The sequence below is a fragment of the Notolepis coatsorum genome (genome assembly GCF_963971535.1).
Source record: "Notolepis coatsorum genome assembly, chromosome: 3".
Classification (NCBI taxonomy): Eukaryota; Metazoa; Chordata; class Actinopteri; order Aulopiformes; family Paralepididae; genus Notolepis; species Notolepis coatsorum.
In genome coordinates this window covers 50,510,729-50,538,069 of record NC_140167.1, presented here as the reverse complement: position 1 = coordinate 50,538,069, position 27,341 = coordinate 50,510,729, and the positions used below count along the sequence as shown (strand labels likewise).

The 27,341-nt window shown below is 43.0% G+C and overlaps 1 protein-coding gene across 3 annotated transcripts in view; it reads right to left on the bottom strand.

Annotated features, from left to right (window-relative positions):
• Positions 1–9,735: 9,735 nt before the first annotated feature.
• rps6ka1 (ribosomal protein S6 kinase a, polypeptide 1) overlaps positions 9,736–27,341 on the bottom strand; it is a 119,340-nt gene continuing 101,734 nt past the window's right edge. For all 3 annotated transcript variants that reach the window (XM_084310759.1, XM_084310761.1, XM_084310760.1), the window contains 9 exons: positions 26,111–26,229; positions 24,123–24,248; positions 17,312–17,401; positions 14,898–15,056; positions 13,719–13,880; positions 12,560–12,636; positions 12,320–12,437; positions 11,999–12,136; positions 9,736–11,841 (listed from right to left, as the gene is read on the bottom strand). In XM_084310759.1, coding sequence (XP_084166885.1) covers positions 11,719–11,841; positions 11,999–12,136; positions 12,320–12,437; positions 12,560–12,636; positions 13,719–13,880; positions 14,898–15,056; positions 17,312–17,401; positions 24,123–24,248; positions 26,111–26,229 — 1,112 coding nt within the window. In that variant the 3' untranslated portion in view covers positions 9,736–11,718. The remainder of the gene's footprint in view (positions 11,842–11,998; positions 12,137–12,319; positions 12,438–12,559; positions 12,637–13,718; positions 13,881–14,897; positions 15,057–17,311; positions 17,402–24,122; positions 24,249–26,110; positions 26,230–27,341) is intronic.

Here is a 27,341-nt window from a genome sequence, read left to right as displayed (position 1 = left end):
ATGCTGGGTTGGTGAAGGAAGACCAGCTCACACTGCATGATGAATGTGGCACAGGTCTCGAAGTTTCCATCAAACGGTTGTGGGCTGGAGAGAAGAGGCTCTCGGGGAGCTGGGTTGAGAAAACAGATGTTCAAACGTCCCCTTTAAGTAAACAAACCCGTAGGCGATAAAAACAGAGTCCAGTAGATAAAGAAATGTTTCAAGTTCAAGTTTCTTTAATAGTTGTCATACAGAAGTACAGAATACTTTTATACAAAATGCTTCTCACTGTTACGCTCCAGAGACTGTGCTAGACAATATAAGTATGAAATAAAAGTATAGCATGTAAAATAGAAGTAAAAATAGAGGTCACAGTGTTCAGTATAGACATATGTACAATGCTCGATGCAGAATAGTAACTGAGTTACCATACAATATACAATATACTATGCAATGTACTAATATACAATACTATATAGTGCAAAGCAGAAATGGGATGAGGTACAATTTAGGTACAATTTACAGTAAGGTGTACGAGTTGTAGTGCAAATCCTTTACCAATAAATATAAATATAAAGTGTGTTTAGGTGATCTAAAGTGTGGAGAGTGGGTGCTGCAGTGTGTTGTTTGTTTAAAGTGAGTGTGTGCGTGTGGATGTGTGTGCTCTGTGCATTTGATGGTTGTTGCATAGTGTTTATTGTTCGTTGAGCAGCCTGATGGCCTGGGGATAGAAGCTTCTTCTGAGTCTTTCTGTGCTCGCCTTGAGACTCCGGTATCGCTTGCCTGACCGCAGCAGTTCAAAGAGGCAGTTGTTCGGGTGGCTGGAGTCCTTGATGATTCTCTTAGCTTTACCCCTGCACCGCTTGTTGTAAATGTTCTGGAGGGTGGGAAGCCCCCCTCCAATTGTGCGTTCGGCTGAACGTGTCACTCTTTGTAGTCTGCTTCGGTCTTGTGCAGTGCTATTCCCAAACCAGGAGGTGATGTTGCCAGTCAGGATGCTCTCTATTGTACATGAGTAGAAGTTCTTAAGGATCTTCTGACTGACTTGGAACTTCCTTAGGCGCCTGAGGAAGTAGAGGCGTTGTCGTGCCTTCTTCACAACACTGTCAATGTGTGTGGTCCATGTCAAGTCCTCGGATATGTGGGCTCCGAGGTACTTAAAACTGTTCACTCTCTCAACCGGTGTCCCGTCGATGCTGAGGGGGCTGTAGTCCTTGACCCCCGACCTCCTAAAGTCCACAATCATCTCCTTTGTTTTGCTGACGTTCAGGGAGAGGCTGTTCTCCTGGCACCATCCCGCCAGGACCTTGACCTCTTCCAGGTAGGCCCTCTCGTCGTTTGCAGAGATCAGGCCCACCACTACTGTGTCGTCAGCAAATTTGATGATTGTGTTGTTACTCCGCTGAGCCACACAGTCGTGTGTGTACAGGGAGTAGAGGAGGGGACTCAGAACACAGCCCTGGGGGGCCCCTATGTTGAGGGTGATGGATGAGGAGGTGCAGTTGCCTGCTCTCACCACCTGGGGTCTGCCCGTCAGGAAGTCCAAATGTTCAGGTAGTCCAAGACTCATCAGGCAAAACTGCCGATGGGTAATTCAAACGGGGAACCACAGAAAAGGTGATTACACAGGGGATTATCCATGGGAGAATAATACTTCCAAGCAGGAAAACAACACAAGGCTTCTCACAGAAGACACAGCACAAACTAGCAACGAGCAGAGGGAAGCCTGTTCACTTAACCTTTCCAGGACGAGCTGATTGCTGACAGGTGCGGGACGAGTCTCTACTTTCCGTAGCTCCATTTCTGCAGACCCCTCTCTGATTGGTTGAGCCCATTTCTGCAGACCCCTCTCTGATTGGCCGAGCGCGCGCATGCGCATGAGCCGCGACAAGCTCCTCTAGCCAGGAATCGAAACTCCGTTAAGCTCCAGAGAGAGAGGCTGAAAACCCACAGTTCTTGCCCGACGGATGGGAGCCGAATCCCGGATCCGAGTTTTCTGATGAATACCCCCAAAACATGGAGGTTGCGAACGCAATTTATACGCATGGAAGTATTGATTACGCCATAACGAATAATTAAAAAAATATACCGTTAACTGGAATATGTTGTGTGTGCCTTTACACATATGTTGGATTATGTAATTGGTTTGTCATTAAAAACCAATAATAATCGCTTGCATCGCCGGCTTCGCTGACCAGAGCTCTCTCAGATTCAAAGTTTTAATTGCAGCCTGGAACATACATGTTTCAGAACCAATGTGTAACTAGACAGTTACAATATAACATTTATATTAATTAACCCAGTTAATGCCTTAAGAGAAAGAGTCTGGTGGTCAATGTCACTTCGGATTGCTACGGAAATGTTGTGTCTTACTAATAATAACTAATTCCTTGGTCAATAGAAGTCTCTGTGATACTTTCTGAATATGATTTGGGAACATCAAATGGGCAGGGTTATAATAGAAGAAAGACAGTGTAAACAATATAATTAACTCTGAATATAATAATGAGGAAAAAGAAACAGGATACACAACAAGGTGCATGAGATGAGGTTATATGTAGAACATGGTACAGTTACAGTAAGTGGGGAGTGTAAACACTAGACAGTGATTCAAACCCCCTCAATGTACAGTTTCTGACAGCTGGGCTGTGTTGAACTTGTCACGTGAAATAACGTTATGTGAATAAACCGCGAAATAACATAACGTTATGTTATATAACGTTACAATGTACAGTTTCTAACAGCTGGCTGTATTGTGAAATGTGCATAACGTTATGAATAAACCGCGAAGTCACGCGGAATAACGTTATACGCGAATCTGGTAGTAAATTTCTTTTTATCTTCTTGATATGATAACATTACGTCCGCCTTTTGCCGCGTGACGAGCTAAACCAATCAGAGAGGGGCTTCGCTCAACCAATCAGAGAGGGGCTTCGCTCAACCAATCAGAGAGGGGTCTGCAGAAATGGGCTCAACCAATCAGAGAGGGGTCTGCAGAAATGGAGCTACGGAAAGTAGAGACGCGTGCGGGACGAGCAAACCATCCTCAGGTGTGTGACAGCTCTTGCTTGGCTTGCCCCATTGGGAAGAGCGCACAGCCGGCCCAGCCATAACACCTGTGACAGTTCAGCTATCTCAGTTGCGTGATTTTTTTTTCGTAGCCGCAGTTTGCGAAGACGCTCTCTGATTGGCTAGCTCGCGTACAGCGAAGACCCTCTCTGATTGGTTTAGCTCCGAAGGGCTCTTCCGCCTTGTACATTCTCTGCTTCGAAGTGGTTATGCTTTGGCCCTCTTTCGAAGTGGGTTATGCTTAGAGTTTATCTTTAGAGCAGCCGCAGGGCGATGGACCACCAGCCCTGATTCCAAACTCTAAGCATAACCCACTTCGAAAGAGGGCCAAAGCATAACCACTTCGAAGCAGAGAATATGTACAAGGCGGACATTTCTATCCCAGAGCCCTTCGGAGCTAAACCAATTAGAGAGGGTCTTCGCTGTACGCGGGCTAGCCAATCAGAGAGCGTCTTCGCAAACTGCCGCTACAAAAAAAAATCACACATCTCAGTTACTGTATCGTCATCTTTGACCCACCGCTCCATCCATTCTCCTCCCTCCCTCTCCTCCTTGGTGCCTCTACATCCATCCCCCCCTATTCTCTCTGGTGCCAGCTAAAACAGTTTTGAAAGCACCAGCACTCAATCACTCATACCGGAGTCCCTGTTCCAGATTACTTTCATCTGTGTGCACGCATGTGTGTGTGTGCGTGTCACGCGTGTGTGTGAGTGAGAGAGAGGAGTTAGTGTGTATGTTAGACTGAGTGTGTAATTGTGTATACATGTGTGTTTACTCTGTATAGGGTTAGCACAAGGGCATGTGTGAGTGTTCATTTTTGGTATCTGGGTAGAGCGGTGTGTGTGTGTGTGTGTGTGTGTGTGTGCGTGTGTGTGCGTGCATAAAGGAAGGACAGTAACCTGGGAGTGACTGCACTGAGGGGATTAGCCTACAACACCACTAGCTCTGGACTGGAGTCTGTGCAGGAGGAGGTGATGCAGCTCGACAGTACTGTATAACCACCATTGCATGCTGCTGAAACCAACTGGGACACTAATAATATAGCCATCCAGTAAATAATATGGCTCTTGTCTTATATCATCGGGAGTTTTCCATAGGTAATCCTCAAGATCCTCATTTGGTTCTGGCGACATCTATTGGTGATAACTGATCATTGTTGGTGCGTTTTAGCTGTATTGACTGGCTCTCCATCTTTTTTTTTTGTATCCACTTTTTCTCCCCATTTTCTATTTTTCTCCCATCCCAATTTCGTATTTCCAATTCAACCCTCCCCTGTCTTGAATGTTGCTAGACTATGCCTCCCACTGGTCGGCTGTAGTGAGGATAGAAGCCTTGCATCACGTGTCCCCTCCGGTACACGAGGAGGCAGCGTCTATTCGAATCCCAACCGGTTCATGCTTCCGCGTTCGCGTTTTGCGAATCTGATTGGCCACTGCCGTTTCTGGTGCGATCTGATTGGCCACTGACATTTCTGGTCATGTGACATGTGCGCCCAATCGTGTGACGTGCCCATTTCCGCCTCGACCAGCAGCAAAAGCTTAGGCACTCTTTCGAAGTTGGTTAAGGTTAGAGTTTGGAATCAGGGCTGGTGTTCTATCGCCCTGCTCTAAGACAAACTCTAACCTTAACCAACTTCGAAAGAGTGCCTAAGCTTAACCGGCGAAATAACTTGCCGTCACACGATTGGTGCGACCAGAAACATCAGTGGCCAATCAGAGCGCAAAACGCGAACGCGGATCATGAACCGGTTGGGATTCGAATAGACGCGAGGAGGCAGCCTGTCGCATCTTTTCACCGCAACAGCTCAAACTCTCAGTGGCGAGGAGTAACGCGTGGGAGGCTCACGCTGCCCCCGACACTTCCTGTTTCCGCCGTACCGGCGTCACACCAACCGACCTGTAGGAGTCGCTGTCCACAACGTCCAATCCCCACCCACCGGCTTTCCCACCCTCTAACACTGCCAATTGTGTTAGTATGACGGCCGGCCAAGCCGCTAGCAACGCAGAGAGCTGGGCTCGATACCAGCATCTCCTGCGTTAGTGACGAGCGCCTTGCCCACTGCGCCACTCAGCCGCTCTGCTGGCTCTCCATCTTGAAGATTCATGCTAACTACTGAGTGTCTTCTATTCATTCCAAATAAACTGCTGTTGGTGCTGGTGACATAAAATGCATCACTTCCTGATTTTCCCGGGAAGGTTCTACCAGACACCAGTTAACAGCCAAGAACAGCGAATGTAAAAACATTCATGGACTGGTTATAGGTAGAATCACTATTGTGTTATATCAGTTGACGATAGAGAGTGGCAAAATAGACATTTATTTATATGAAAATGTTTGGGATTATTACTTTAAGTAAATACACGGCTCAAACATATTATTAAACAGCATCAATATAGAGATAGTAATGGATCACGCTCGGACCCGTTGGTAAACCGAATGGACCATGTCGTATATTTCTGACCTAAACCAAAGGGGGAAGGTAAAAGCACAGAGAATATCGTCTCCCCACACTATACTTACTGCGTGTGTTGCTGGTGAACGTTTACATTCATCGTCGATTCGTCATGCACGTCTCCTATAGAAGGTCATCAATCACTCAAACCGTGTGACTGGATGACGGCTACACACCATATACCGTTTCCCTCCCCACACCACACCTACTCCTCTGCCTGCAGTCTTGCGTTTCATTATGCTAAATTCTCTACCTTTTTACAGGTCACCGTTTTGTCACCATACAATGTTATATATTGCAGTGCAGAGCGAGAGAGATGCATCGCTCTACCAGAGAGCAAGAGAGAGAACCCGTGAAGCAGGTCTCAAGTTTTTTTTGCTTGCATGTGCATTAACGCAGCACGGGGCGGGGGGGGGGGGGGGGGGCGGGGGGTCCTGAGGCGCAGTCAAAATCTAGCTCACATTGGCAAGAATCGGAACAGAAATGCACAAGCAACAAAACCCCTTGATTGGAAAGAAACCACGTTGAGAGAAACCTCTACCACTCATGATGACATTGGTTGAGGTGAGACAATTATTAAAAGGTTTTTATTACCTCTGGCCTGAAGACCACCATACCAGATGGGTCTCAGCTGTGTGTCCAAAGCCTGTGTGTGCCCAACAGACCCTCCCTCTCTCTCTGTGTACAGTAGCCATATATGTAATTTATGACTTCAAGACAGGGTTACTCACCCATAGGAGTCGATGACAAATGATAGTATGCATCCCTTTTCAATCCAACCACCTGGTTGTGCACGTGCGCGCACGCACACATGCACAGTGTCCATGTACAGCCTATACATCACAGACTATATAGGATATGCAGCCCCCTGCAGAACAGAGCCGGTCCAGGTGAGATAAGGGGAAAGCTGAGGAAATGTGATATGGATGAAAAAAGCCCCCCCCCCCCCTCCCTTCCGACAGATGATAATGCTCTTCCTCAGCTCGGCTAGTCTGTACCGTAATCAATATCAACAGCCTTGCTCCCTGCCCCTGGATGAGGCCGTCTGTGGTGTGTGTGAGTGTGTGTGTGTGTGTGTGTGTGTGTGTGTGTCTCTGTCTGTGTTCATAAGAGAGAGGTCATTCACTGCACTGTGAATTACTGGCATGATGACGTCAACGAAAAGGGAACAAAGCCCATGTGAGTCTGAGAGAATGAAATGTGTGTGTTTCTGTGTGTGTGTGCATGTGTCTGTGTGTGCATGTGTCTGTGTGTGTATGTGTGTGTGTGTTTCTGTGTGTGTGTTTCTGTGTGTGTGTGTGTGCATGTGTCTGTGTGTGTACGTGTGTGTTTCTGTGTGTGTGTATGTGTGTGTGTGCATGTGTCTGTGTGTGTATGTGTGTTTCTGTGTGTGTGTGTGTGTGCATGTGTCTGTGTGTGTATGTGTGTGTTTCTGTGTGTGCATAAATGTCAAACACTTAATTGTGTTGGAACATGCTGCTACTGAATAAGCCGCAATGTATGCAGCCCTGTGGTGCCGCTTTAACTTTAGAACTGTGAAAAGCGTACATGGTTTGAGACTGTATTGCAGAGGAGTACACAGTCTGAAGCATCATATTTAGTGATAGCCTACAGTGTGTGTGTGTGTGTGTGTGTGTGTGTGTGTGTGTGTGTGTGTGTGTGTTATGGAAAACAGAGTTACAGCGAACGCCAGCAGACAAGGAGACAGAAAGCAGGTGTCAAGTTGATGGATGGATGGATGGATGGGGTCAGGGGTCACCATGCGAGAGAGGGTGGTGAAGGTTATTGTGGAGGTGGTGGGACAGGAGAGTGGGGTCTGCTCCACCTTCTGCAGGTGGTTCCTGGGAGCAGAAGCAGGTGGTGTAGTCGTCTCCTCTGCAGGCGGTGTGGTATCTAGGCTACTGTTGGCCCTATAGTACTACAAAGTGTCCAGGATGTGCAATAATGTAAATCCAAACACATGTACAGTACTCTACTAGTAAGCACTTTACTAGTAAACCAATCTCACACATATTATCCCAAAACAGCCAAACAGTTTTGCAAAAATGTATTTTCAATTTATTAGCAAAATCTGCAAGATATTTAAGATGAAAGGGTCATTTCAAAATGTTGGACCCCTAGCCCTGTACTTCCCAATGATGTTATCGATTGGTAGTCCTTTATTGGGGCTGGATACTTCTCAATACTGGATAGCCTGCCTGCAACACTTGATTAATTAGCCACCAGTCTAATACAAAGTCAATGGGGCCACACTCAAGCCCCGTACAAGCCCTAAAATAAACGATGAAACCTACTCTGCAGTGCAGCCAAAGTAGGTGGCAGCATTTATGTCAGGAATTGTATGGACTAGGGTGTGGCCCCATTGACTTTGCATTCGTTTTGTGGATAACTTGCCAGAGCTGCGAGTATCCAGTATGAAGAACTGCAGTTTGTTTACCTTACCGAGTAAGGAACTCGGTAAGGTATTTATAGCTCAATATAATGGAGATGGAGCGCAGTACAGAGCCGGAGTGTTAGCTAGAGAGTAGTAGAGTGTTTTAATACAAAGACATCTGAACGACAGACTGCAAGTATCTGGTTTTATTATAAAGTGAACCTGCTGTATTTATTTGACGACCACTGCAGAATGCCCTTTGCCACCCCCTAGTGGTCAGGCACTGTATGATATATACGGTATACAGGTGCAGCTCAATAAATTAGAATATCGTGGAAAAGTTAATTTATTTCAGTAATTCAATTCAAAAAGCAAAACATAGATTATAGATTCATTACACACAAAGTGAAATATTTCAAGCTTTTATTTGAATGATTATGGCTTATTTACTTACAGCTTATGAAACAAAATTCAGTATCAGAAAATTTTAATATTGTGAAAAAGTTCAACATTGAAGACTCATGGTGTCACACTATTCAGATAATTAACTGAAAACACCTTCAAAGGTTTCCTGAGCCTTTAAATTGTCTCTGTCTGGTTTAGTGGGCTACACAATCATGGGGAAGACTGCTGACTTGACAGTTGTCCAGAGGACAGTCATTGACACCCTCCACAAGGAGGGTAACCCGCAAATGGTTGTTGCTAAAGAAGCTGGCTGTTCACAGAGTGCTGTATCCAAGCATATCCATATAGAAAGTTGAGTGGAAGGATAAAGTGTGGTAGGAAAAGGTGGATAAGCAACATGGAAAACCGCAGCCTTGAGAGGATTGTCAAGCAAAACCCATTGAAGAATTGGTAGAGCTTCACAAGGAGTGGACTGAGGCTGGAGTCAGAGCTTCACAAGGAGTGGACTGAGGCTGGAGTCAGAGCTTCACAAGGAGTGGACTGAGGCTGGAGTCAGTCCATCAAAAGCCACCACACAGACGTGTCCAGGATATGGGCTACAACTGTCACATTCCTTGTGTCAAGCCACTCCTGAACAAGACACAACGTCAAAAGCATCTTGCCTGGGCTAAGGAGAAAAAGACTGTTGCTCAGTGGTCCAAAGTCCTCTTTTCAGATTAAAGTAAATTTGGCATTTCATTTGGAAATCAAGGTCCCAGAGTCTGGAGGAAGAGTGGAGAGGCACATGTTGCTTGAAGTCCAGTGTGAAGTTTGGGGTGCCGTGTCATCTGATGGTCCAGTCAATTCAGCCCTCTACCAGGAAGCTTTAGAGCACTTCATGCTTCTTTCTGCTGACAAGTGTTATGGAGATGCTGATAAAATTTTCCAGCAGGACTTGGCACCTGCCCACATTGCCAAAAGGGGGTTTTCAACATTAACTAATAAAGGCTTGAAATATATCACTTTGTGTGTAATGAATCAATAATATGAGTTTCACTTTTTGAATTGAATTACTGAAATAACTTTGACACCTGAATTTCCCCAAGGGGATCAATATCATGAATTGACTGTAGGCCCATGTAGCCCAATGCAATAGAAATACCTAAAACCAAAACAATAGAAACAAAAGATCAGGTCCTGTATTTATCAAGCATCTCAAAGTAGGAGAGCGGAATAGTCACCTGACCTGAGCAGTCTGATCCGAGGCCAGTACTCCTATATTCTTAGTTTGATAAATGCCAGGCAACACAAATTATCTACAGATCCGTCTTAACACTAAATAAAGGGCCAGTTCATGAGAAACACAAGAGAGAAACACCGGACTGGAGGAAGATGTTTTCACGTGTTCATGTAGCTGGGAGTGCTGGGAAAACTGGTGTTTTCTCAGGAAACAGAAAGAACGAGACATTTTGTCAAATTGTCATAGCAACTTAAATTTTAATTCAATAGTCTGTAAGATATAAAAATCTCCATCTTTATGATACAATAACAACCTTTCCCATTTGTATACATGTACTGTAGTCTAACGAGGCGTTTGACTGAATAAGAACAGTAATTATGATCCCTATGAGGCAATATTTTATTCAGCTGCCCAGGACTTACCGCTAGATATTACGGTGCTCTGGTTTCCCACCTAATTATGTTTCAAGACATTCTCGCCTCACCTGTAGGACCTTAGTAGAATGATCCTACATAAGGAAATTAAGTAGGGTTTCGTAGGATGTTCCTCCGATTTTAATCATCTCCGATGTCAAGAAAGCAAAGGGTAAAAAAAACAAAAGACCAGTCAGCTAATTGACAGATTCAACAACAGACATTCCAAGACCGTAAAGGAGCGGCATATAGACTTGTCTGAATAAAAATAACCAGTGTTTTGACAGGCAGAGTCTAAGAGGGAGAATGTGCATTCGAGTGCTCTATTCTATCAAGGGGACAGTATGCCCTGCCTCCTTTTGTCATTTTCAACAACAACAATAACAACAACAACAACAAAAGAGAATTGTATGGCATTGCCTTCCGTAGACTTGATTTTCCTGTGATAACAGTCAACAAATGTCTTCCACTATATTAAATCACCACTTTCTTTGGACAAAAAAAAAGGAAAGGAAATCAAAAACAATCAACAAAAGCAGCCAACACGAGAAACGGCATTCAATATGCATTATCCAAGAAACACTGAAAGAGAAGGAAAAAAACCAAAAAAAGAATAAAGAAAAGGTAGAGAATTCAACATGCCACAACATTTCCGTGGCAAGTCTCTTTCACAGAAAGCCACCTACTTTTTTTTTCCAACTTTTGTTTTTCAGTTAGTAATAAAAAAATAATAGACAACATTATCTCAAACGGTTGCCAGCAAGTAGACCAAGGGGAGTGAAGTGCGAGAGAGAGAGAGAGAGAGAGAGAGAGAGAGAGATAGAGAGAGAGGAGGAAGCCACATGACATCATCACAGCACCAGACCTTGCACATGACCCTGCAGCAGTCCTGCAAGACAAGACACACACGCATACATACAGTACAGACATACACATGTACTGCAAGTCATGCATCTGACACACACATTCTCTGTCGAACAAATTACAAGAATTGATCTACATTTCTTTCCAGGATCTACGTTAAGTCTGGCTGTACCAAAAAAAATAAAAAGAGCAAAGAGAGGCATTTATGGCGGAAATGTTTCATTTGTTTTCTTCTTCTTTTTCTTCTCAATATTCATGTTCACAATGTTCTTTCAAAAAAACAAAAACTTTTTTGGACCGCAGTCAGGCTGTCAGGCTGTCCTGCGGTTCTACGCTGGCGCCACAAGTGGATTTGGTAGTTCTGCCGACACGTAAAGCTCATCAGCTGAAGGAGAAGAGAACTGGAAAAACAGACAGACACGACAGGCAGACAAGACCAACAAGACAGGCGTGCAGCAAGCTGGATGACGACCAATCACAGCAGCTGGATGACGACCAATCACAGCGATATTAAGGAAAAGAAAACAGTTTCAGAATGCTATCAAAATCATGGCTGCGTCGACTCTTGGCAGATCACACACGCACGCACACACACATTCACACGAAACAACGCTAACGCATCTGCCAAAAACCTGCGCCCTTTCTCGACCCTTGTGCCCTCATCCCCGTTCAGGTCCTTGTGCTAGTCCAGTGAGTTTGACTAACAGCAGGTGACATGCCCATATAAGGAGAAGGATAGCGAGAGCGTAACTGCTGATGTCACAAGCTGTGTGGCGGGACCACAGTCAGTGTTCCTATGCTGGTAAGGCGGGTGTGGTCGCACTAGTCCCCCGAGCAAGCTGATTGGGTGGTTCTGAGCCTGGGCGGGGGGTGGTGGTGGTGGTGGGGGGTTATGATTTTGGCCAGTCTCCAGGGAGCTGATTGATTGGGTGTTTTGGAGTCTCTACAGGGAAGTAGAGGGAAGCTTCTTGACGCGTCTCTGGGCCAGGAAGGAGCTCTCGATGGGCTTGAGTGCAGGAGTGGGCTGGGAGTTCTTCAAGGCTAAGTACGTGGCTGCCATCGCACCCTGGGAAGAGACACCAATATGGCAATGAGTTTAGCACCTTCACAGGTCTGTTTCAGGGCATATGACCAATAATATACCAGTAGAAAATCTGAATTGAAGTATCTCATGAATACCATTACGACATAATAGATTTAACTACTGAATGGCTCCTCATTACCTTGACCAGTTTGGGATCCTGGTGTGGTAGCTGACTGTTGGGCAGTTTGTCCCTCTGGGCGATCCAGGTATGTTTGAGGACCTGCATGGCCGTCAGTCTCCGGTGGGGGTCCACGTGGAGCATCTTAGACACCAAGTCCTGGAGGGGACGTGCAGACAGTAGTCACACATGTGAAAATGACAATGGGACAGAAGACTGGAGTGATTTCTATGGAACCAAACCTTGGTCCAAACGTGTCCTTTGCGATGCAGATCACACACAGGGGCACGTGTATAAAGCTATGGCACTGAGACTAGTCTGGTTGTCGGGAGGTGAACTTACCTTGGCAGCTTCAGACACAGTGTCCCAGTTGCCTCCGGTCAGACTGAAGTGACCGCTGCCTATCCTGCTCAAGATCTCGTCTGGGGTGTCTTCGGGCCCGTTGGCGAAGGGAGTGAAACTAGTGAAGGGAACAGGGAATGAGTTAGTGTGAGTGAGTGAGTGAGTGAGTGAGTGAGTGAGTGAGTGAGATATATAAGAATAGAAAATAGATTTGACCCGTGTGTGGGAGTTCGTCCTCACCCAGCCAGCATGGTGTAGAGTAAGACTCCTAAACTCCAGATGTCACAACCCTCATCATAACCCTGTCGCTTCAGAACCTGGATTAGAGAGACAGACACATATTGTACACACATTTCACTTAAAATGTCTAACCGTATACTATGGGAGTAGGTATTTCTAGATCATACGGCTGTGATCACATTGGCCGCCTTTTTGAATGCGCCGCCGCCTTTTTTCTATTGTTTTCAATGGTTGCATCTCCTTCAAACTAAGCGCCTCCTGTGATATACGGCAGAGGTATGAATAGTAACGCCTAGAGGGCTGTGAGTAGTAATGTAACTTATGCAACGTCAGCTGAGGTAGCAACGGTAATCGTGGTATCGCTCATTGCATCCTGTGCACCTCCGATTCTCTATGCGCCTCGTGTTTTGAGTGCGTGAAAAAGTCGCCCAAATCTGATCACAGTGGGGGCGCCAGGGTGGCACACCACGTAACACACTTCAGTGCAATGCGGCCGTCCCGGGTTCGACTCCCAGACCCGGCGACATTTGCCGAATGTCTCCTCCCCATATCTTCTCCCATCCTTCCTCTCTGTCTATCCAATAAAGCAATAATTAAGCCAAAAAAAATTATCTTTAAATCTGATCACAGTCTAAGACAAGTCATTAGGGTTCAGCATAACCAAATTAACCAATCACCATTACATGTACCTTTGACCAGGGTTCCCACAGACATTGCAACATGAAATTCAAAGACTTTCAAGTACTTTTCTAAGCACTATTTTCCATTTTAAAAGGGCATTTAAAAGGATACAATTCACTTTTAAATGCCGTTTTTATTGAAAAGAAAATCGGATCCAATATTTATTTATGGCTTAAAAACCAATTTCCGACAATTAAATAAAATTGTATTTCTTTATTCAGAACAATTTTATCATGGATGAACAAAACTTTCAATGCGAATGGTTGATTTGAATTTCAAGCACCTTGTTAAAAAAAGGGCTGTTTTCAAGGAATTCCAGGCCTAGACTTCTTTTTGACAAAAATCAAGCACTTTAAGCACTTCAAGGACCTTGTGCGAACCCTGTTTGACTTCAGACCGACCAATGACTTTGCTCACCTCAACCAATTAACCAATCACCATTACCATTGACATCAGACCGACCAATGACTTTGCTCACCTCAGGAGCTACGAAGTTTGCGGTGTAACACGGGGTCATCAGGAGGCCATTGTTGGCGCGCAGCTGCTTGGCGAAGCCGAAGTCACAGATCCTGATGGACTCGGGGTTCCCCGATTCGTCGACGTACAGAATGTTACTGGGCTTCAGGTCTCTGTGCACCACCTGCAGAGAGCAGAGGACAAGAGGAGAGAAGAGTGAGATGAAGGCAAGGAGGAGTGGCACAACAGGCAGCCAGAAAGAGGAGACGGGATCAAATTAAAAAGCAAAAAGTGATGACTCAAGTCTGTAACTAGTAAATACTGTAACTAGTATATACTGTATCAACAGGGTTGGTACACTGGAAAGCGGAAGTGAGAATTGGAGTTATACCAGATTAGAAAACCATCAAAACTGGACAAACAAACACTTTATTAAGGTTTTAATATATTAATTCCATATCAGTGGACATATCAAGGTACAGATGAATGGTAGGATGTGCTTTGTCAATTATATGTGGTGATAGAGATATACAACGGAGAGAGACTCTTTCTCGGGTCAGAGACAATGGTTTAAAATCATGGATTTAAAATGTCCACAGGTTGATTTTTTATTTAACCCATGATAAATATCAGCTCTACCTGTGATTATAAAAAAGCAGCAGAGTAGACGGTGCATGGGGGAATCGCTGCTCTTTTATAATCACAGGTAGAGCTGATATTTAAAAAAAGCAAGAGCTTGGTAACTCTTTGAAATCCATTCCGTCTCTGTTTGTACCTGTCTCGGACCGAGAGAGAAAGACTGGCACGTGGAGGAATCAGCATTGATTCACACGCACGCACGCAAGACGAATTGTGAAAGAAACATACATAATGGAAGAAAAAAGAAGAAAACATTGTGACAATGGGCCTTTGTTTTCTATCAGAGGTTGATCTCACCAATGAAGAATCCTTCAGTGTTTTTTCCCCCACATGTTACAACATGTCTCGTTGATGTCTTTATGTGCAGACAGACGCCAACTAATTTGGTTTTAAGTCTTGGTTAACGTGTAAGCACTCTCTCTCTCTCTCTCTCTCTCTCAGCTCCTCTACAAAGCATCGGCATTTCTCTGTTGATCCGCACTTACAGTTGGTCTTAACAAGTTCAGACCTCTCTCTCTCACCCCCCCTCTCTCTCTCTCACCCCCCCCCCCCTCTTTCTCACCCCCTGAGAGTGGAGGTACTCCACAGTCTTCGTGATGGTGTGGAGCACAGCGCTGGCCTCCCTCTCCGAGAAGAACTTCTGTAATAGGATTCTGTCCAGCAGCTCTCCTCCGCGCATCAGCTCCGTCACCAGGTTCACTTGTTTTCCATTGTCGTACACCTGGAATACGAACACACATACATTCAGAGGAACAACGTTTTCAAACTTTATTATCTAAATATGCTAAGGTATAGTGTTGTGTTCATTCAGAGTTAAATACTGTAGCAGTACTTTCTTGTGATGTACCACCTTCACACTCCAAGCTTTACAAGCGTCCAAAACAGTTAAATTTCAGTTATTACGGTTCTTCAGTCAGTGCAATGGCTCGAGACGGTTACACATACGATTGCGCTGTTAATCAAGATTGTTGGACACAGGGCGGCTAAGTGGCGCAGTGGGCAAGGCGCTCGCCACTAACGCAGGAGATGCTGGGTTCGAGCCCAGCTCTGTGTTGCTTCCGGCTTGGCTGGTCGTTCATACTAATACAATTGGCAGTATTAGGGGGTGGGAAAGCCGGTGGGTGGGGATCGGACGTTGTGGACAGCGACTCCTACAGGTCGGTTGGTGCGCCTGTACAGCAGAATCCCACGCGTTACTCCTCGCCACTGAGACATTGCGCTGTGCAGGTGAAAAGATGCAACGGCTGCCTCCTCGTGTACCGGAGGGGACACGTGATGCAAGGCTTCGTCCACATTGCAGCCGACCAGTGGGAGGCATGGTCTAACAACGTTCGAGACAGGGGAGGGTAGAATTGGATAATACGAAATTGGGATGGGAGAAAAATAGAAAATGGGGAGAAAAAGTAGATAAAAAAATAAAAAAAAGATTGTTGGACACAAAATCAAGCTTTTTGTTATCATCTGACGACTTAAGAAAAGATAACAGAAACGAGTGCTAGACTGAATTGACCAATCTCAAACAAACTTTCAGAGGAAAGCAACAGTTGCAATTGGAGGATCAAGAAAAGAGGGCAGTGTTTGAGATAGGTCAGTTAAGTTGTAGGTGATGTTGGCTTGGATATATGTAACAGGGCGATGCCAGGCAAGGGTCTACAGGAGTGGAGCTGTGCGTCACACTTCTCTTTAATAAAAGATACAACTACAGAGGAGAGCTGGCTAGTGCAGGGATACGAGGAAAAGTGTTTAAATGCTGCAGCAGCTCGGATGTGATTGGAGGATGAGTGAATTAATGAGGCAGTGATTGGCTTGTTTAAAAATATATATATATATTGGATATATTTTAGCTCAACAGGCTATTCTTCCAAGAGTCCCAAGGTTAACACATTCGGCGCCAGACCCGAGATATCCCGGGTTAACTCGCCATGCGTTGGGTGCCAAGACCCGAGATTTCTCGGGTTTTGGTCGTTTATTCCTTTATTCGATATTTTTTATTCATTATTCATCCACGGACCTCTGTGTTACATAGGGAGTGAGTCTGAGGTCGCCAAACGGCAATACCGGCCGCATCCCGCTAGACGGCGGTATCGAGCACCCTTTGTACCCTTGTATCTTTCTCTGTGGGATGGCCAAACGTCTCCGGTTTCATGTTTCCTTGTTGGCGAGGGCAGCCATTCTGCCGGTTCCATCGAAGCGAGTCAAATAACCCCGATCCATATGTTGTGGTGGATTATGCCGTTTGCCAAATGGACATTGGATGTACCAGATGGCGATCAAACAATTGGAATATTATTTTTGGAATACTCCCGATCACAGGTAAGAATGATCCGACGTCAATTTTAGCTTGATCCTGCAATGCTTTTACACCAATCGGGCTGATAAGCGTTTTTAGTGGTCAATGCGAATGCCGTTACTGACAATCAAATAATCAGAAACGACCCCCCCCCCCCCCCCCCCCCTTTCATGCATTCATGATGGAACACAATACCTATGATATAGATTTGATTTCGGGATAATAGCGTATACAGGCAAGAAATGGCAACGTCTATAGTGGAATTGACGTATGGGGCCTTAACTCAGCATTTCGGGAATGACCCTAGACCGCTCTAAAACCATACTTATATTCACCACGGTATAACACGGGAACGTATGGATGGAAAAATTTATTCTTTTTCACATATTGAACGATAGATAGGTGATGTCAAATGGGCCATAGTATTGTATCCACAGCTATAATATAGAATATAGTTATAGCTCTACAAACAAGGTGACTCAGTCCTATCGTTTAAAGCGCAGCCTAGCTACAGCGGGTCCTAACTAATAGCTGGCGCCGAATGAGTTAATAGTAATACTAATAATAATAAGTTGTTATTTGAGTGCTCAAAACTTCCCTCCCCATCAAACTATGATTAAAAACCATTACACCTGCTTCTTACTGTCATAACAGGTGTTAGTGTGCGTGTGTGTGTGGATACCCACATCCTTGAGTGTGATGATGTTGGGGTGCTGTCCATATCTCAGCAGGATCTCTATCTCCTCAGAGGGGTCTGTGCTGGTCTTGTCAATCATCTGTGAATCAACAACAAATAAACCAATCATACATTACATTCAGATGACAAGTGTCATTCATGTACATTTACATTATACTATGTATATACTATATATATACTATATACATTTAGTAGGGTAAGTTGTTCTCTTTTTGTAATGCCTGTTTTCTGAACATACAGTAGGGTAAGATGTTATCTTTTTGTAATGAGTGTTTTCTGAACGTACAATAGGGTCAGATCCTTTTGTAATGACCGTTTTCTGAACGTACGGTAGGGTAAGTTGTTATCTTTTTGCAATGACTGTTTTCTTATCTGCTAAGTATTTAAAATTTGATTATGACCTTATTTGGTTTTGTTTATTTTACTCATACTATTTGTATATATATATATATATATATATATATATATATATATATATATATATATATATATATATATTTTATACCTACTTTTTCCTCCTCCTCCTCCTTTTTTTTTTTTTTTTTTTTTTAACAATTTTGTATTTATTTTTTTGACATTACACACAAACATTAACAGTAGAAATCCAATATAAATCACAGGGCTATTACCAATATAATACTAACAATAATGGCAGCCCAGTTTTAAATCAAAATGTAGATTAAAAATATACACAAATGAATTACAATACAATACATATACTATGCTCTTGCTCGCTCTTCCCCCCCCCCCCCCCCCCCCCCCACAGGACCCCCCTCTTGGATAGCATCCATTATACCGTTTGACACCAAGGACTAAAAGTTCATATAATGCTTTATCCTCTCCACCACATCTAACCAGATTGCTATGCTGGCTTCATTAACACCTAGAATTCGTGCGGTAGATATCTCTAGATAAATCACATCAAGATAGGTAAGAATCCATACCCTCCAGCACATTTTATCCGGTTGAATCCAGCGTGATGCTATTAGCTTTTTGGCAGCCGTAAGACCGGACAAGATTAGCCTCTTTACATGTACAAAGTGTGATAACTGAGAGACATTATTCAGCAACAATACAGAAGGCAGTACAGGTATTGTCAGAAATAAAAATTCTGATAATAGCGTGGTTACTTCTACCCAAAATATCTTAACAGGAGGGCATTCCCAATACATATGCATAAATGTACCACTATCACCGTTTAAACATAAGGAACATCGAGAGTCTTGTTTAAGCCCCATTCGGTTCAGTCGTATAGGAGTCAGGTAAGTCCTATGAATAAAATTAAGATTAATCTGTTGATGATCCGGGTTGCGTGACGATAGCCGAACGTTTGCCCAGACTTCAGCCCAATCAAAATCTACTTCCAAGTCTGGTATATCCTTCCTCCAAACTGAGTCTAGGGGAAGGACTTCATACGAAGACGTAAGTGTGACGATAAAAGTCAGAGACGAAGCCTCTTGATGTCTCCTTTTCATAGAAGAATTTGTGATATCTGTGGTGCTCAAGTGGTATCTTTAATGGGACTCCATGAGCCTTCAAAGTTGCTAATAACTGTAGATAGAAATAATATGTGGAACTGGGGAGGTTTAATTTTTAATTTTAACGGTAGCATTGAGCTGAAGACGTTTATTCTGGGTAAGACATCCATCTTAACTATTGATACTCGGGCCTGTACTGAGTTTTTAAGTTTTGACCACCTGTCAAAATCATTTGTGATCCTATCTTGGATTCCTGTATAATTATACTTCACTGTTTGGCATATAGTGGGGAATATTTCAACTCCAAGACATCTAAAGTGTTCTACCATTTGTATATTTTCTGGAAGGAAGGTAACCTTCGCAGTGACATTAAGTGGAAGGAAGGCCGATTTTGGCCAGTTTATCCTAAATCCCGATAGATTGCCAAAATCATCTATCAGCTTGAGAAGATGAGGCAGTGAGGTGGTAGGGTTTTGCATGAACAATATTACATCGTCCGCATATAAACTAATATAATGCTGTGTGCCCCTAATTGAGATTGGCTCTATGGATTGGGATTGTCTTATATACTGTGCTAAAGGTTCTAAGGATAGAGCAAATAGTCCGGGACTAAGAGGACAACCCTGTCTGGACGAGCGCGAGACAGGAAAGAGAGGGGAGGTGAATTTACCTGTTATAACCATGGCCGATGGCTCTGTGTATAGTACTTTTATCATATTAATGAATCCTACTCCTAACCCCATCCTTCCGAGTACTGCCCATAAATAAGACCATTCCAACCTATCAAAGGCCTTCATCGCATCCAAGGATAATATAGCTGTAGGAGGCACGGCATCCTTGCTGGCGTCTATCACATGTAGTAACCGTCTAATATTATCTGTGATCAGGCGGCCTCTTATGAAGCCTGTCTGATCAGGATGAACTAAAGATGTCATATGCTTTTGAAGTCTGATGGCTAGTACCTTAGCATACAGCTTGAGATCGGTTCCGAGGAGGCTTAAGGGTCTATAACTACCACATTCGGTGGGGTCTTTGTCCTTTTTAAGGAGGACAGATATGAGTGCCATATTGACGTCCCTGGGGAAATTCCCCTCTTTGATTGAGTATAAAATCATATCAAGTAATAGGGGTCCAATTACATCCCAACATGAGAGGTACAGTTCTGGTGGGATACCATCCCATCCAGGAGCCTTACCACTTTGCAATTCAGATATAGCCTCCCTAAGTTCCTCTAGTGTAATAGGTGTATCTAACTGTTTAGCGTCTTCCTCTGAGAGTTTAGGTAGGTTAATTTGATCAAGAAATGTATCCATTTTATTATGATCGAAAACCACTTCTGATTTGTACAAGTTGGAGTAAAACTCTCTGAAAGTCTCGTTGATTTTTTTGGGGTCTGTAACAAGCCCTTGTTGGTCCTTAATAGTAGGGATATCAGCAAATTGTGCATTGGATCGTATCTTCATAGCTAGTAGGTGACTTGGTTTAGAGCCATGAAAATAATAATGTTGTCTTGTACTGCGTATTTGAAATTCAGATTGTTGTCTTAAATGGAGTTAATCTCTTTTTTTAACACATTAATTTGAGACTCCAATTGACCCGAGTTTGGAATGCCGTTTCTTACGGAGGATGGATGCAAAGCAGGGGCGTTTTTAGGGTTAGAAAACATTGGGGGCTTCAGCCCAGGGGGGTGGAGGGGGGTTTCCCCCCCCCCCCCCCCCCCCCTTTTCTTTTTTTTTTTTTTTTTTTTTTAAACACAGTAATACGCAATTTTAGAGTAATTAGAGATGAATACTGAAGAACTAGAATCATTAGAGGTTCTCAAAGTGAGGTCCATGTCCATGAGAGGGATCTGGGCAGTCCCCATAGAAAATTCAAAGTTAACAGGACCAAATCATCAGTTTCTTATTTATTTATTTAACCTTTATTTAGCCAGATAAAACATTGATCTGGTCCAAGAGGCCCCAACAGGAGTACAAATATACATATATACACATATATATATATACATATACTGTACATACATACACACATATACACCAATAACAAAATAAAAACAGTTAAGAATCATACACATAAGCAAATAAACAAACAAACAAACAAACATATGCACAGCCTATGTACAAAAGAAATAAACAGTTAATCTCTAGTCTTTACAGTTTTCTTCAATTGCATAAACACTCAAATCAAAAGTATTACACAATTATCAAAACATTACACTCAAGGAGCAAAACATAGGCCCAGATTTGCACCTCTATAAGCACAATGTCAGCCTCACACTTTTTGCAAAACAATACACAGAGCAAAAAAGTATCTTGCCAGATCCAGCTAGGCAAAGAGATAATGTCTAGTATTTTCTGTACTCTATTTAAATTTTTTCAAATTTTTTTTTGTTTTACTGTAATTTTAACCTGTAGGCCTACTGGATACAGTATTTTATGTTTGTCTGATATTTGCTGAGCTTACAGTGTTATGCACATAGTAGCATGAAAACTGGGACATGTTTTGTTGTAATTCTCCATGTTGAAATGTTGACTGATTTGGTTATATGTCTGCATCAGTCTGCATCATTGATTTGGGTATATGGAGAGAAAATGTTTTTTTTCCAGCAGTCTGCATCATTGATTTGGGTATATGTAGATAAATAAATAATATTTTCATCAGTCTACAGCATTGGTCTTGTGTAGTGTTTGGTGAATTTATTGTATATTTGCACATTCTCTGCGTACTTCACTTACAGTACTCTAATCACTGAGAAGTAGAATAGCTAAATGTGTTTTAGGTTAAGCACAGCAGTGTGAGTAACTGGTTCAAACAGAATTAAGTCATATAAAACGTGTGTTTCATATAGTAACAAAATGTAGTTTTTTTAAATTAGTGTATGGTTTTGACAAGTGTTTAATTTAGCAAAGGATCTGAGGTGTTCTGATAATTGTGTGTGTGGTTGTGCTAATTGTGTGTTTTGAAACACCGGGCCCCGTTTTAAAAATCATGCTTAAGCAATCGAAAAAAAAAGTCTCATAAAAAAGATATTAGATTTTGGGGTATTTTCCTGCCTTTGGTCCGCTTTGCATTCACATCTCAAATGCAGGGTTCACTTGCAAGAGTGAATGAGCTTTCACACCACCCCAAACCAACCGGACTATCCGAGGAAATGAACCAGGGTTCGATTAAAGCTTATTATAGTTTATCACAGTATCATGAGCATGTCTTTGTCAGTGGACACTGGACATGGGTATGGAGGCTCCAGGTGCTGCTGCGTTAAAGTGCACATCTTCAATACCTATCTGTACTATTTAAAAGCACAGTGCAGGACACACTCAAAGGTTATCGCACCTCAGAGATGGCAGTGGACATGTATGACAGGACAAAGGCCATATGTAATGGCATCTTGTGGCACAAGCTCAGACCTCAGCTCAGGAGATCAGCTGAGACAGAGACTGTTCTATCCAGAGCTTGAGAGCAGGTTCTCATGAGTTGGATAACAACTTATGAGAGGCATACAGGCATGTTATCCAGCCTCAGACCAGTTTCTCTCAGTGGAATTGCTGCAACCCCTCGCCACACATTACAATATCCAACTATTGCCAGAGGAGATCACAGTTGCAAAGTGTTTCCTGGTCAGGACAGGCAGAGATGCAGTCCCTACTATCCAAAGTGTCTTTTCCCTCCTGGATGATGATGATAATAATAATAATAATAATAATAATAATAATAATAATAATAATAATAATAATAATAATAATAATAATAATAATAATAATAATAATAATAATAATAATAATGCATTTGATTTATAAGGCGCCTTTCAGGACACTAAAAAAAAAGTCCACAAATCGGTGAATGAAAAATTATAGGATCAAATGAAAACTACTTACTAAAAATGTTTAAAAGTACTAAAAACCAACAAAAAATACCAAACACTAACAAACATTCAGCAAAGACAATGGGGATGCTGACATAAAAAAAAAAAAAAAAAAAAAAAAAAAATGTAAACTTTTTTTTTTTTTCTTTTTTTTTTAGATCCGGGGCTAGGAGAAAAACATCCGGGGCTAAAGCCCCGGAAGCCCAGGGCTAACGACGCCACTGATGCAAAGACTGTAGTGTTGTCCTTGATAAAACTCTTTACCGAAATCCATAACATTCTGGGGTCCTGTACCGAACCCACATTAGTCTCCAGGAATTTATCTAGTTTATCTTTGAGTTGTAGAATGTATTCAGTGTTTTTCAGCAGTGTCGAGTTAAAGCGCCATCTTGGGGCTCAGGATGTCAGTCTACCAAATGAGCCCTTCAGGAGTAAATATCTGTGATCTGATGGTGCACTGGGTTCCATTTCCACGTCAAATCTATCAAATAGTCTAGGGGATGCAAAGACATAATCTATTCTGGAAAATGACTTCTCCTCCTTTTTCTGTGATTTTTCTCCCATCCCAATTTTTCCTCTCGTGCCAATTCTCCCTCCCCTGTCCTGATTGTTGCTCGCATGTGCCCCCCACTGGTTGGTCGTAGGGAGGATAGAGGCCCATCACATGTCCCCTCCGATACATGTGGAGGCAGCCAGTCACTTCTTTTCACCTGGCAGCTCGGACTCTCATTGGCGAGGTGTAACGTGTGGGAGGCTCACACTGCCCCCGCCATTTCCTGTCTTTTGCTGTGCAGGCGCCCGGACCGACCTGTAGGAGTCACTGTTTACAACGACCAGATTACCACCCATCGACTCCCCTCCCGCTGACTCTGCCAATTGAGTCAGTATGACTGCCGGCCCAAGCCGGAGGCAACGCTGACAGCCGGATTCGAGACCGGTGTCTCTTGCGTTGGTGACGAGCGCAATGTCCGCTGCGCCACCCAGCCGCCCACTTATTTGTATATTTATTTTATCTTATTGTCGAGTATCTTTTTCCTGAGTGCCATGCTCTTAATGCTCTCTCCCCGTTCAAATAAAGGTCAGTGAATTTAATTTGAATTAATTGAACTAATCCCTCCTGACAGACAAGCGAGGGAAAGTAATTTAGTGAAGGATTTCCTAGCAAACACCTGGCCCATCAGAGGACAGGGTCATTATTCATACCAACCTCTGTAGGCTGCAGAGGCTAGAATCACATCTGGAAACACTAGAAGGGCAATACATGCATATAAAACTGTGTTTGTGTGTGTGTGTGTGTGTGTGTGTGTGTGTGTGTGTGTGTGTGTGTGTGTGTGTGTGTGTGTGTGTGTGTGTGAGGTTAAGGTTATTTATTAAGTTAGTGGCTAAGATTAGGTTTAGGTTAAGGTTATTTATTGAGTTAGTGGCTAAGGTTAGGGTTAGGTTGAGGTGCGTGTCCTGACCTTGACAGCGTACTCTGTGTTTGTAGCTTTGTGGACGCAGCGCTTGCAGACTGAGAAGGAGCCCATGCCAATGTCCTCCTTCAACACATAGCCATCACTGAACAGGAGGTTCTTCCCATGTAACTGCTGCATATGGAGAGAGAGAGGATAGAGAAAAGAGAGAGAGAGATACAATGAGTTGGATCTGCACACACACACATACACACACGCGCACGCACACAGGCAGGCAGGCAGATAGAAACACACACACACGCACGCATGCACGCACACAGGCAGGCAGGCAGGCAGATAGAAACACACACACACACACAGTTGTTCCAGCAAGCGTGAAACAGGATCTGAGGACATCAGCTTATTTCCTTTCCCACCACTAAACCAACCCCTCCAGGCTCCAGGCTGGCTTATTCTGTCATTATATCAACCTAGGGGTCCACAAGCAGGGAACATAGCTCCATCTAGTGGTTTAACAGCAACAAAGACGACCTGTGGTGGTCCTCACAGAACCAGTAAACTGGTACTTAAAGGTGGGTATATATAACAGAGTGAGATGTGGTGTGCAGAGTGAGATTTGGTGTGCAGAGTGAGCTGTGGTGTGCAGAGTGAGAACAGGAGTGTGCTTTGTGTCGTGTCGCCTGGGCGTTTAGTAGTTTAATATTCTCCTCTGTACACCTCTCATTATCCACAACTCTTCAAGAGCAGTGTTTCTAAAATGTTGGTACTCAGGAACCAAAAGAAGGGTCCCTGGCGGTTTCCTGCGTGATAAACAGTACTACTAGCACAGTACAGGGTCAGCAACCTTTACTATCAAAAGAGCCACTTTTCCCCCGTCCCACAAAATAAAATGCTCAGGGAGCCGCACAACCTATTTACCCTTAAAATGAAGATAACACAGTGTATAACGTTTTATATATCCCCAAGCATACCCCACATTTAGCATAAAACGCCTGACAATTGCATACCCAAAGTAATTTGCGATTTATTATACTTTATACTTATAGCACACAGTTTGTTGCATTAATGGGATTATAAAGCAACAAAAAGAAAAAAAATTACTTTTTAATTGCTGTTTTTACCTGTTATAACAAAGGAAAACCTCAAACTCTTATGAAGAGGAGAAAAAATACTGGCTGTGTAGACCTATTTTTTAATAAAACACAGAAGAGGAGACAAAACACTGGTGTCTGTAGACCGACTTTGAAATAAAACCCTGAACTATTCAGGTATATTTGAGTCCTTCCCTTATTTGTGGGACATTTATAATATAGAAAGTAGTCCACTTTGAAAAAAGAACACCATGTGTAGACCTACTTTGAAATAAAACACAGAAAAGGAGAAAAAACACTGGCATCTGTAGACCTACTTTGAAATAAAACTCTGAACTATGCAGCTCAATTAGAGTCCTTCCCTTATTTGTGGAAAATCTATCAAATAAAAAGTAAATTTTTCACTGTTCGCAAATTTCGCACCACATATCAGGCATACAGGTAAGCCTTTTGTTGACTAAAATCTTAGTTGATGAAAAAAATTTTCATTTCAGTGTCACAGTATGACATCGATCTCCAAAAAAAGAAAAAAAATTTAATAAAAAAGTTAAAAACAAAGAAAAAAAAGAAAAAAAAAATGGGCCAGGGAGCCGCAGCTGATTGGCTAAAGAGCTGCATGCGGCCTCGAGGCCGCAGGTTGCCGACCCCTGTACTAGCATGTCATATCTTGTTCTCAGGGTGAGATCACATTTATTTCACCAACAAACAAACTAAATGTATAAATTAATGCTGACACAGTCCCAGCTTTTGCACACAGTCCCAAACATACAGTATTTTCACACTGTAAACACTCTTGCACAAATTAATTTACAAAATTAAAAGACAGTGAGAAAAATTCCCCTCAATTTGAAGAATCGAGAAAAGAGGGCTGGGTTGAAAAACGTAAACAATCCGTGTTCTACATGGCAGCGAATTAATGTGTTCCCAAACTGACTGACAACTGACCTGGACCACTGGGTGGGGGGCCTCGTCTAAACCCTCCTCCTCCAGCATCGTCGAGGCAACAAAGCTGAAACCTCTGAACAGCTGGTGGGCTCCGGCACTGGGAGGGACGCCAGGAGAGTCTGGGATGGAGACAAGTAAGTAAGTCAAACTTTATTTATATAGCACCCTTCTCAGCATGAGTGCACAGAGTGCTTTACAACAGTAATATATAACATCAATAAAATACAATAAGAGGAAGAAAAGAATAAAACATTCAAATGAGCTAAAACAACAGAATAGACAACAAAAACAAGAAAATAAAATGGACACGAACGGAAAAACGGCTAGGTGTTTAAAACCCTGCCTGTAGAGGTACATTTTTGGCTGCCTTTTAAAAATTAGTTCAGATGGAGCGGTTTTCATGTTTAGGGGGAGGGCGTTCCAGAGCCCTGGGGCTGTCACCGCGAAAGCTCGGTCCCCTTTTATTTTGAGCCTGGTCCTGGGCACCACAGTGACCGGCTAGAGGAAAGTGGATGGATGAGCTTGCTAATATGGGGTGGCTTGCCCATGGAGGGCTCTGTAGATGGAGAGAGAGACACGTTTACACAAACTATTAGGGATGGGGGGGGGGTCCATACAGCATAGTATCACAATATTTTGCATGCCAATGTTGTATTAATACTAGGGCTGACCTCGATTAGTCAATCGAAAGGAGTGCATTTTATTATTATTTCTCTTTTTTTTATCATTCCATTCGGGCTGTGGGGGGTGCTTAATGTCTGATTTAAGTTAAATGCCAGTCCACTATTGGCAAATTTTGGCCAATCAAAGTCGACTATACAAATCCTTAGTCGGGAACAGGCCTAATTGATACACTGACGCCAATTATCGATATTTATTAAAAAAAAATACGTTTTACTTGATAAACCCATCTTGCTGCAATAAGAAATCGATCAGCTCAATCGATGAAAATATGTAATTGCGATGAAATCGCATTATTGTCCATAGTTAACTGTGATTAATCAAATGTTTTAACTGCTCAAAATGTGCCTTAAAGGGATATTTTCTTCAAATGTTTAAAACTCTTACCAACATGGGAGTGGACAGATATACTTGCTTTATGCAAATGTATTTTTAATAAATTGGCATGTTCTTGGTATCTAGGGACATCTATGGAATGGGGAATGTATTCCCAGTGTCAGAAATAGTGTGTCTGTTACTAGGCTTGAGTAAATTGTAATGAACCAAAGGA